We start from the raw sequence: 12918 nt of genomic DNA on the forward strand, positions 1-12918 counted from the left end.
ACAGATTGTTCTTTGACATCCATTCACTTTTTATTAAACATAATCAGTGTTTTCCAAAGCATATTGTCTTGTTGAGAGATCAATTCCAATCAAGGAAATATGATGAATTACTAAATCCAGAATGTGTTAAGCTGCCAACATTTCAGCAGACTACTAAGGGAAAATATTAGCAATTTTGACTGTACTTCTCTTGGTTAAAAAATAAGAGTAAGTTGAATTCATTTCAGGATACTTTTAGAGAACAACAATTAAAGGTGAGTAATCAAAACAACATTTAGTTAATTAATTAGAGATGCATATAGTTGAAGAACCATATACTTTTTTATTGTATAATATGTATAAGCATATAGTTAATTAGAAATGTATATACTTACAATTTTCTATGAAAATGAGCAAAGATTACATATTTTTGGTAGAGTAACTGTCATGTGTAATAACTTTGATTGGCTTAAATTTTGTAGAAGATATAAAATATAATTTGGGATAAAGACACCATTACCAAGCAGTGATGATCTGTATATGTTTACAATAGGTCTGCCTCTATACAAATTGTATAAATGGTATGATGGCTGTACGTATATTGAAAAACAACACTATGCATATTGAAAGACTGAAAGGAAATGTGCCAAAATTTTAGTAATGGATGTAATGATTGGTGGTACAGTGGAACTTTTTTTTCCTATGTTCTTGCATGTTTCATAATTTCTAAATTGTGCTTGTATTACATATATAGTATGAAAAACAATTTCCTATTTAAAAAATAATTGCATCTACCCCTTGTAATCCAATAAAGCTGAGCATGCAGTTTTCCAAATGCATGGAGATTTTACATAACGATTTTAAGTGTTACCGCTACAGTTTTCCAAGTTTCATATATTTATTTTTGGTGTTTGATAGCAAATGAAATGCTGTATTTGTAAATTCATTAGTATTCTTAATCACTCTCCTAATAAAACATTTGCATTGGAAAATGTAATTTTCTCCATCATATTTTTCTTTTTTCTCTTAAAACTTACCAAAAAAAAAAAAAAAAACAACCAATAGTAGTTCTCTAAGTTCTAATTTCATTCAAAGTATTTCAAAAAATTGCAGCAATGGTATTCCAAAGCTCTATATTTTACAGATGAAATTTAGGAAATGGTAATTTCTGTTAGAAGATAATATCTGCAGTAGAGAACCGTGGTTATTTTATATGTTAATCATTTTTGACTCAAGGTATTTCTGAGCTTAAGACAGTGACTATATATATATTTATTAACAGCAAACATTTGTTGAAAGTATTGACTAATTTTATGTGCAGTACAGTAAGATGAGAGGTATGAGAGTTCATATTTATTGAAATTTAGTAAATTCATCAACTAAAGGACAAAAATCTAATGATTAACTTTAAAAAAATTAAAAAGAGAAGTCCTTAATTAAATAAGATAGGGTTGACACAAGAAATTGGGGTTGGGGGAGCCTTTAATCTATCTATTATCAATTTTATTTATTTCAGTCTACAAATGTGGTAAGAGATTTGCAAAATCATCTACTGGTTAGTATCTACTGATCCTTAGATACCAAACACTTCCTCCTGGCTTCTATAAAAATCATGATTTTAAGGATGATAGATTTCATGGAACAAAATGAACCATGGCACTCTTTATAATCACGTGATATACTGGCTGGCTACCTTCTTACTGAAATTCTTTTAACTATTTTAATCAGTGAAACCCCTTTGAAAAGGCAATAAGGTAAATATATTTCTTACAGACTTCTCCATCACATTATAAAGAACTAGTTGAACCTAATGTTTATCATTGTTTTCATTTTATTTTGTTTTTGAGTGTCAGAATAATAGAAAGTGTGGTTGAGCTAGGCAAATTTTGGTAAATATAAAATAGGGTTATTTTTATTTTCCTAAATATGATACTTAGGTAAAAAGGTAAAAAGTATTCACATTTTTGTTAGCGATATATGAAGGTTTCAAAATGAATTGTTAATGGCAAAGATTATTTTGAAATATATGATAATCTAATTTGGGAAGGATTTTTTGTGTGTGAATGGTAGAGAACAAAACGTCTAAGCATAAATATAACAATTAAATTTATTTTTTTCAACCAGGAAGTTAACAAGCAAAGGTCAATGAATGTCTGCTGCATTCATGCCAAAAAAGCAAAGAAAAGGAAAGCCGCAAAGAAGGAATAATTAAAAGTGACTTAGGAAAAAAACGTTGCTCTCTCTATTTGAGATGTATTTTTTAAGATATTTTTTTAATGGCATAATGCCACGAGAAAAGAAAAACATCTATAGTTCTTACTGAAAAGAGCCTTTTGTTCTTAGTCATTTAATCAGTTGATATTTGTGGCAAATACTTAATGTTCCAGGTATTTCTTCCCAAATAAATTTTCCCTAAAGGCATTTTCCATAAAGGAAATTGTGAACACATTTCACTACAGAAATGAACTTGAAAGCCTGACTCTGAGGAAAAACTAATGTTCATGGAGAAACTGCAGAGTACAAAAGAAATAGAAGTTATGATCATTGGTTTAGAGAAGCTTGTTGTCTGGGGAAGATAAAACACTAAGCACAATGCTTTTCAGCTAAAATCAGGGTTTTGTTAATAAGGAATAAGGGGAGACTTCACAATAAAGCAGTCAACACGCAGTCTGTGGCAAGACTGTAATGCCGGTAATTATTTCAAATAAGTAAAGAACAAACGATTGGGAGTCAACACCCAGGGTTCTAATTCAACTCTACTGTTAACTGTCATACCGAATGCAACACAGCTGTGGGCATATATGGACCCTGAGAACACGAAAGATCAGTACCAGAAGTCCAAAACTCTGGAAATTTATGTCACTAATCTACCAGGTAGGATTTTTGATGGCTAGGCAAAGGCCTCTACTAGGAAGCCAACTGTAAGAATCCAAGAGTAGCGCTAAGGAGATATCTGACAGTCCTAAGTTTTTGAGGGTAACCTACTGTCCCTGGAAATCATAGTCAGTGTTATGGAAACAATTGTATCAAACCACATCTTCCTCAACTGTTTTTAATAGGTGACAACCATCTCCCAGCATAGATAACTATTCTTACTCTTTCACATCTTTAAAGTTCTATTCAGTATATGATATTAATATAGTTTATTATTAAGATTAAGAATCCCTAATGCTGTAAAGTTTATGGTATATAAAGCTCTCACTACCTACCTCTGGCACCACAAAGTAGCTAAAAATAGACATAATACTAAACTGTGAATTAGGTGTAAGGAAATCCAACAAAATTCTGATTTTTCTCATGAAAATAACTTTAATGTTTTTCTTAAAATATGGAATGTCAAGTCCTGTGAAAAATATTTGATGTCCTTGCTTTGCTTGTGCCCTAAGATTTTTCTTAGACTCCTAGCAGGGTAATTCAGCATCCTATGTTACTTTGAAAAACGGAATCCTACTTTTCTAGGCCTTAATTTCCTCATCTGTAATGTGAAGTATATATATTATAGGAGGTCTTTAAGATCAGTTCCCTTTTAGGTGTGACATTCTAAAGTTTTTTAATAAACTAAGTATCAGGAAGTAAAAGATTCTGAAATTACACTTAAAAGAGAAAAGTAGTAGAAAACAATTATCTTTGTTTACTTGAACCGTGGTTAAATTTACTGAAAATTATTTAGCCAGAAATCAATTCGGTAAATGATCCTTCACTCAATGACCAACAGACCTAAAATTGTCAGACCAATGCCTTAAGCCAGATTTAAAACATTCATCACAGCTATTTTTCTATCAGAGTCAAAGACTGGGATAGATAGAGGTCCTGATCCAGAAAACTATGAGTAAAGATCATCTATTCGCTTATATAACATTGAGCGTTCTAGAAGTAGTAGGCATCTCAAATATTAATGAGGGCATTGACACTTAGTGGCCCAGGACTGCAAATCCCTGGTGAAATTGCTGCAGCAAAGTCTTGGTGATACTAAAACTTAAAAAAACAAAAAATAAAAAACCACAGTAACTTGGTAAATAGATCATTCAGTGAATTGGTTTTTGGTGGACTGGTTTACTTTACTTATATACTGCTTTCCCCCCAAAATAAATAAACCTTCAAGTATACAAAATCAAGCAAAATGGGAACAACAAAAGAAAAATAAAGATAAGCTAGAGTATAAAATTGAAGCAGGAGTGAGACTTGATAACACCTCCCTTTAAGACCTAAACATGTTTCTGGTAAGCCACAAATTGACTTTAGTTATCAGTGAAATGTAAGAGTTAGGACTGTCAAATATCTCCTGAACTAGACAATTCAGTGTCCATAACATAAGGTGAAAACAAAGCAGTTGCTCATGAGATGTTCAGAGTATCATTTATGAAGAATAATAGAAAGGTTGAAATAGAAAATCCTATTTAAGTTAAATTTCTTAGCATCTTTTTTGAATTTCTGAATACAGAAAACATTTAAAAACTAATTCATTTCAAATGTTTTCTTTAAAGCTCCATTTTGTCTTTAAAGTATAAAATACCTGAAAGCAATAAATTTATTTGCCAGTTTTCTCAAGTATTTCTCCAGACCTTTCTGGTCTCCATTCAGACTTCTCTCCTTCACATCCAGGAAGTTCTCCCTCCAAAAAAAGACTAAAGTATTCACTTTCCTTTCCACTCTGATTCTCAGGTCCTAATCTAGACCATCATTATTTTTTAAGTGGACAATTGAGGCAACTTACTGTCCCAACCTCTAAACTTTTTCAAATTCATTACTGCTGAGGGTGTGGTCCTTGAATCACCTGCATTAGAATAGCCGGAGCCTCGGGTCCTAGTTAAAAATGTTGGTCATTTGGGGGAGAGAACTCTGTCTAGTTTACCTTTAGAAAATGTTACGCCGATACAGAGTAGGTACTTCAACAAATGTTCAAGTAGTTGGAAACTATTTCTATTATACATTACAGTCTTACAGTGTAGTCTTGTATAATGCATTAGAGTGTATAGTATATAATGTAGTTATCTCATTCACTTAAACTTAATTATTTTGTTCAGTCTTCTGAAATAAAACATAAGCCCTTTTTTCCTTCTCTTCGTAGTATTTACAGAAGTATGTTATTGCTAAGGCTTTAAATTAGTAACTCTTGAAAGTGGAATTATAATGGTATAAGAGACTTAATCTGCCATCATCTCCATCATGTTGAATATCTATTTTCTTTTTATCCATATCTTTTAAATCTTAGTCAAGAAAGATTATTTTCAGGAACCATTTACTATCTTAGTTTTAAAAATTAAGAAAAAAAGTAATAAATTTACTCTTTTGATGAATAATTTCAAAAAATTTATAGCATATGAATCAAGTGATGTAAATTGTATTTGCTTTTCCTAAGGAAAAGTTTATTAAGAAAAATGCTTCTTTTTTTTCCTTACCCACGGTTATCTTGGCTACTCAGTGAATTAAAGCTGTAATATAAGCTTCAGATTCCTAACAATCCATTTCTCATTTTCTAAAATCCAGGAGTCAAAAGACATTATATGTAGTCCAATATATGCAACTCCCTTAGAAAGCATTTACTTTATAAATGCCAAGGGCAAAAATGTAAATGATAATGTCGCTATAATGTTACCAGTTTGGGGCGCCAACATATTCTATTCCTTTTTTGACACAGGCAGGTATATTTTCCTAGCTGAATAAAACATAACTGTAAAATTATAACTGAATAAAAAAATAAATTGATGAAACCCTTCAAATCTTGGCTAAAAGTTGATTTTATTATTAATAAGGTACTTTAAAAACTGAATGCAGATTCCTTTACAGACTCCTTTATTAGTCTTTGTCTTCTACTTCAAGTGTCACAAATGTCACTTTTATATTTTTCAATTTATGTGATGCATGCTGCCTTGGTGCCTAAGAGCATAATAGAAAAATGAAAGCCTGAACTAATCAAAAGCTTCCCATATTGGTGAACATAAAAATGTTTCGATGGCTTCCTTCTTAGTGGTTTATGGCATGAAAATGCAGTTGGTACAACTACTGTTTCTGTTGACTTCATTGAAATCTCAGCCAAAAAAATTCTTACTTTCCTCAGAATTAATTTGTAAAATTATTTTTAACCTGGCAATTACTGAAAAGAATTAGTATAGATATTATTTTAAACATATATGGGTTATATGCATTAATTTTTTTCTGCCACAATCTTGCCTTGCCATAACCTTGGCTGTGCTTTCATGGCTGAATACTGTGATCAGTCATTTATCAAGTATAAGAACATCTTTGTGACATCAGTTAAGTACATGTAGTGGTTAAGAGCACAGGTTTGAGAGTGAGACAGTTGGGTTCAAATCATAGTTCTGTTCCTTATTGCCTCCTTACCTTAGGAAATTATTCAACTGGGCCTGAATTCTCTCGGTTGTAAAGTAGGTACAGTAAAATCCACCGTATTAGATAGTACTGTTGTGAAGATTAAAGTACATAATGTAATCAAAATGCCTGGAACTAAGCAGAGTGCTTGGAATGTGGGATGTAACCATCATCCGTAGTGGTAGCAGGAGTGGTATTTGTGTTTTTCGTACCCATTGAATGAGATATTCATAGTCTCCTTGCCCCAAGTTAGGTACCATGGCATAAAGTATACCTCAAGAACTTTTGATTATTTTTGGTTGCAGAATTGCCCATAGTGGTTCAAGCTAAATTCCTAGTTTGAGATTCTTTTAAGAAAAAAAGCATGTTTAAAACATTTTCTTAAATGTCACACTAAAGGAATTATCTCTTTAAAAAAAGAAATAAGAAAACAATTATATTAGAAGGATTATTTTAAAAGGGTGCCTTTTCTGTATTTGAACATGTTGATTTGGAAAATAAGTAAGGTAATATAATAATGTATTTTTTAAGAGAAAAGCAGCTCATCACAAACAAATAATATATTTGTTTTGAATGACATATGAAGGATAATGAAAACCAGACACTGATGGTATCTATACACTGAACAGGATTATTCCTATAATACACTAGCATTATGCTGGTGAATGTGTTTCCATCAGGAGGCTTATAATGGGAAATCTCAATTATACACCATATATTCATCATTGGCTGTAGAAATTATCATGTGGCCAATATTATTTTACATATACCCCCATCTACTTCGCCTCTTCCATAATTTGTTGAAGCAAATAATATACATGTTATTTCCTCTATAAATGTTTCGTTCATATCTCTAAAAGATAAGGACTCTTGTTGTCTACAAGGGTACCATGGTACCATTATGACACTTTAATAGTTCCTTGATATCATCAAATAATAGTCATTGTTCAAATTTTCAGTTTCCCTTAACTGTCAAAAGTTTCTGAACAGTTCGTGTATTTGAATCAATATCTAGGTAAGCTCCACACTTTGGGATTGTTTGGTACATCTTTTAAGGCTCCTTTAATTGTCCCACAGGTTTTTTTACCTCTTGAAATTTATTTGTTGAAGAAACTGTTGAAGAAATTTGTAATATTTCCTCGACTGGATTTTGCTGTGTAGTTAACCATACACTTCTCACCCAGTTTTTCCTGTGAAGTTATAGTAATTAAGTCTAATCTAGATTTGATTTCATTTTGTAGGGGACAAGACTAATTTATAGGTGATCGAGTGAACCTCCATCAGGAGGCTAATGTCTGTCTGGTTGTCTCTCTTTTTGGTGATTGGCAACCATTCAAGTTCAGTGCTTAGACTCATTAATTCATCAGGTATTGCAAGATGCTGATATTCGAACTCTTACATTCTATCTTGATTTATTAGCTCTAATATTTCTATAAAGAGAACTTTCATCTATTATTTGGATAGTTTAATGTTTGGTTTAACTGTTAACCCATGAGAACAATCCACAGAGGTGTCATCACACAACTAATTTTCAAATATCTGCCAACTTTATGGTCATTGTAGTTCAGAAATGGTTATTTAAAAATATATATCTATTTATATGTTTATAGATACAGATATAAATCTCTTTGTGTTTAAAGTTGAATTCATTAAGAATATCAAAACGATGCCAAGTCCATGAATAATTATAAATATAAATTTAATTAAAAAAATAAAATTCCTAAAGTTTGTACCAGCTTTATAAATTTCAAAATATCTGTGAATTTGCCTAGAATTTTCTGACATATTGATCACTTGTGTTTATTTCGTTTGTAATCTTTATTTCTATAAAATGTTAATTAAAAGGGAATGCAGTGGTGTCTTTTGAAAGAAGAGGATGTCATTCCCCGTATCAGGGCAATGGAGTGTCGTAGAGGAAGACCACCAAATCCAGATAGACAGCGAGCAAGAGAGGAATCCAGGATGAGATGTCGGAAGGGTCGGCCTCCAAATGTTGGCAGTGCTGAATTTCTAGATAACACAGATGCCAAGTTACTAAGAAAACTGCAAGCTCAAGGTAAGAAACAGAACGTATCTGACACTGTAATAGTCATATTAAAAAGTGTAAATATTTCTTATATTTTTGACTGATGAAAGATTAACACTGCTCTCAATTTCTAAAAAGTAGATATTTGTGTTAGAATAAAAATGAGAAAATAAGGAGTCCCACTGGTAACTGGAGTTCTTTGATTAGGTAAGCTCCTTTCAAGAGCCATATTCATAAACACAGCAGACCCTGTGTGTTGAGAACTACAAAGGTGGGTGATAAGCTTTTAAGGCTTGCACTGAAAGGGCATCTACCAGCACTCGGCACATGCCTTAAGGTTGTGCCAACCTTCTGGAAATTCTCATTTTAACAGCTCCCGATTCCTTGAGGTGGTACAAGGGGATAACTCCAAAATATGTGGATCTGTGGAGTAAATTTTCAGTCAGAGAACTCCAATTACTGGTAAGTAACCCCAGTCTTTGGGTTCTTCTGTAGTATGCACATATTACAGATATTTTCAAAATGCCCAAGTAATAGATTTAATTCACAGATATTTATTTTAAGACCATCAGAAAGTATCACTGTCAAGCACAAAGTGCTCATAATAACCTCAAATGTATTTATGACTCAAAAGTGTACATAGCGCTTCCCTGGTGGCACAGTGGTTGAGAGTCTGCCTGCCGATGCAGGGGACACGGGTTCGTGCCCTGGTCCGGAAAGATCCCACATGCCGCGGAGCGGCTAGGCCCGTGAGCCATGGCCGCTGAGCCTGCGCGTCTGGAGCCTGTGCTCCACAACGGGAGAGGCCACAACAGTGAGAGGACTGCGTACCGCAAAAAAAAAAAAAAAAAAGCATACATAAATTGTTAACATTAAGTTCCCAGGCTATGTCTGACACAGAAAAAGCTGGCATAAATAAAACAGTCCTGCCCTGAGTTTGAGTTACTAGTTACAACTGGGAAGACTCTTCTTGTGAAGGGCTTCTTGTGAAGGCTATCTGAATATATATCAGTATATGTGTTCGTGTCTTATATTCACAAGCATATATATAAACATATATATCAATGTAAAATAAAAGTTCAACAATAAGAACTAACTTAGAAGACTAACAGGATTTTACTTCTCATAGGTTCTCTCTGGGGGAAAAGCCTGACTTATTTGTTTATTGTAAACAACATCATAATGTTGACTTCTTTGTAGCTCCTTTGTTTTTGTTATGAAACAAATATCTATGACAAAAGCTCATAGAACAGAAAACTTTCTGTAAAAGATATTCATGAGTGGAATCATTATTAACAGTTTTTTGTTAGGCTATCAGAGACTCGTATACATAAACTGTACATAAACTCCTATAGCACATGCCTTCAAACACTCATATATATACATATGCATATACAATATGTTGTATTACATATATATCCTTTTTGATTTCTAAAATAAATGGCTTATAGTGTACATACTATTCAGCTTGGCTTTTTTTCCACTTAATTTATCTTGAACATCTTTCTGTATCAGCACTTAAAAATCAACCTTATGCTTTTAATGGCTGAATAGTGAGTGATACTGTGTATGATTCTACCACACTTCATTAAATTAGTCTCCTTTTGGTGACTGTTCTAGCTATTCCTGACATTCGCTATCACAAACAGTGCTGCAGTAGTACATATTACACATATCTTCACATCCTTCTACAGGTGTGGCTATGTATAGTATAAAATCCTAGAGAGAGAATCTCTGAATCAAAGGGTGTGTGCGTTTTCAATTTTGGTAAATAGCAGGCAAATATTATCTCCAAAAAGTTGGCACCAGTTCATACTTCCACCAGTGGCATGTAAGTTAATTGCCTGCTATGTAACTTAATGTTGTATAAGTTTTTCTCTGTCTTAGTATGTTTTTAAAATATTTTTAAAAGTTATTCTGTTTGGTTTCTATTAAGACGTTTATCTCCCTTGAAGAGTTATTAGTGAAGGTTAAAAATAAGTTAATATATTAACAGATACAGCCATACATGATGAGTTTTTAAAGTTAGTATTGTCAATAAACCACTGGCTCTTCTAAAGAATGTATAATAGTGGGGAATGTGCATTGTTTGCGTAAAATAAGAAAGCTTGAAATTAACTGATGTCCAAAGTCTGGGCTTTTCATGCATGTTTTGCATATCTTATACAAATAGCATTAATACTTAGTATCCAAAATGGCAACTTTATATTTGCAAAAGTAACTAAATTTTTACAAAATAGAAGTTGATTATTCAACTTTTACTCAAGGTTTTTTCTCCCTCTAGATTTCAAATTGGTTTGTATTCCGTTACATACTTTTCCCTTGTTGTATTATGTTGCATTCTGCAAATTATTTTACATTTGACCTTACTGTGTATATATGTTCTTTCTCGCATGTATATAAATGTTAAATATTTAACATTAGATAAATAATAATTATTAATATGTACAAGCAACTGTGGTATAATATGTATTTTTTTTTCTTGGGAAGAAAAGAAAATAGCAATGAATCACTATCACCCCTTTTATTTCTAAAAGGTTTCTACATTAACAGTTTGAGGGGGTTATCCAAGGGGATTCTATAAGTTTCTGTTATATATTATCATCGTACAAGGACTCAACTAGGCTGAACAACTGGACTTAATTTGAAGACAGATTCAGAACAGTAAAATAAATGCAAACTTTGAATGTACTTTCAAGCATTGTGAAATGAGAGGTCTCTAATTTCTCAGGGAATACAAATAAGAATCTGACAAAGTTTGAATATGAAAAAACCTTTTAACCTATCTAAATAAACCTGCTTCTTAATTGGCCAATACCATTCATATCTCAGATTTTCTGAGATACCGAGTAACACTTGTCCATTTCATACATTGTAGGATCTGAGATGCCCTAGTCTGTGCAATGCCTCAGTATTTTAAGATGTTCCACTAAGGAAGAAAAGAGCTGCCAATGTCTACACACACTCTGATTTTAGACATGTGTAAAAATGCATCTTAGAACCAAAGAAGTGTGGTATATGTAAAATATCCCTAATTCTAAGTGAAAATAAACTTTATTTCAAAATAAGTTTTTACCTTTGAAATTTAAAGAGGCAAATTCTTCAACCATGAAAGATAGTTTTCAAATTAATATTTCAAATGCTCATTACAATAATAATATATACAGGGCTTCCCTGATGGTGCAGTGGTTGAGAATCTGCCTGCTAATGCAGGGGACACGGGTTCGAGCCCTGGTCTGGGAAGATCCCACATGCCGCGGGGCAACTGGGCCTGTGAGCCACAACTACTGAGCCTGTGCGTCTGGAGCCTGTGCTCCGCCACGAGAGGCCGCGATAGTGAGAGGCCCGCGCACCGTGATGAAGAGTGGCCCCCGCTTGCCACAACTAGAGAAAGCCCTCGCACAGAAACTAAGACCCAACACAGCAAAAATAAATTAATTAATTAATAAACTCCTACCCCCAACATCTTAAAAAATAATAATAATAATAATATATTCAGCAACCATAAACCAAATAAATGAGAAGATATTGGGAGCAGTTTATTCCTCAGAGCCTGAGTGAATTTTCTTGGTCTCTAGCTCATTCTCCTTCCTCCATAGTGTCTCTAATTTCTTTTAACATTTTTTTTTCATGTTTTCTCCAACTGTTCGTAACGTGAAAGTTAAGCTATATAAATTTTAAGTGATTAATCCAAATTGTATCTTCCTTGCTAAAGTGAAAAGATATGAGTTGAGCTTTTTAATGTTTTTCTTTTCCAGTTTAAACATGAAAATTACTGTGAACTTGTGTGGAGTTTGAAATTGACTGATACATTCATATACAAAAAAATACACCAATATATGTGATAAAAATTTCTTTATTATAAGCCAAACTTCTATTAGAAAGCATCAGTTTAGCTTGGAACAAAGCATCATACTTATGCCACCTTTTCTAGGAAATTTTTTTTAACCACTTAGCAACCCTTTACATTTTAAGGCAGATTTAGGTCTTTATATCAGAGTTCAGTGAAAGCCTTCAATTCTTATATGTTAAAAAATAATGTTTACCTGGATCTATCGTAGATGAGAACAGTGTCCTGCAGGTGTATTATTATCAGAGCTTGCTAACTCTGCAGGCCAGTTGATACATTTTTATTTCCCAGAGTATTTCGTGAACAGGAGAATCCTTTTTATGCGGCTCAGAAATTTTTGATGATGCTTAAAACTTAATACTGAAAATTATTGGAAGATTGGAGGTATACTTTAGTATCAGCTTCTGTTTCATCTTTTATTAACACTTCAAGTTTCCTAGATAAAATCAAACCTTCTTATATCCCCTCCCCTTTTATTAAGTCTTCATGATAGGAAATCAACCGTAGTAACCAACTGCACCTCAGCTGTTACAAGGACATAGGGTTAAGTTTCTTTCTAAAATCTCAAGGCATTTAAATTTCTCTAAGGGTTTTAGAAGTAGTAACATATAGACTGTGAAGTCAGAAAGTCCTGGGTGTGTATGTTAGCTTTGCTCTTTAACTTCGGGGAGCCTTAGTTTATTTCATTTGTAAGCTGGGCATAATGTTGCCTATCTCATAAGGTTGTTATGAA

General features: G+C 32.9%; 1 protein-coding gene across 24 annotated transcripts in view; it reads left to right on the forward strand.

The window, feature by feature from the left end:
- Positions 1–12918, forward strand: part of BAZ2B (bromodomain adjacent to zinc finger domain 2B) — a 382320-nt gene that overhangs the window by 293695 nt on the left and 75707 nt on the right. For all 24 annotated transcript variants that reach the window (XM_060302371.1, XM_060302369.1, XM_060302379.1 and 21 more), the window contains one exon: positions 8155–8365. In XM_060302371.1, coding sequence (XP_060158354.1) covers positions 8155–8365 — 211 coding nt within the window. The remainder of the gene's footprint in view (positions 1–8154; positions 8366–12918) is intronic.

This window comes from Globicephala melas, chromosome 7 (genome assembly GCF_963455315.2).
Source record: "Globicephala melas chromosome 7, mGloMel1.2, whole genome shotgun sequence".
Taxonomy (NCBI): domain Eukaryota; kingdom Metazoa; phylum Chordata; class Mammalia; order Artiodactyla; family Delphinidae; genus Globicephala; species Globicephala melas.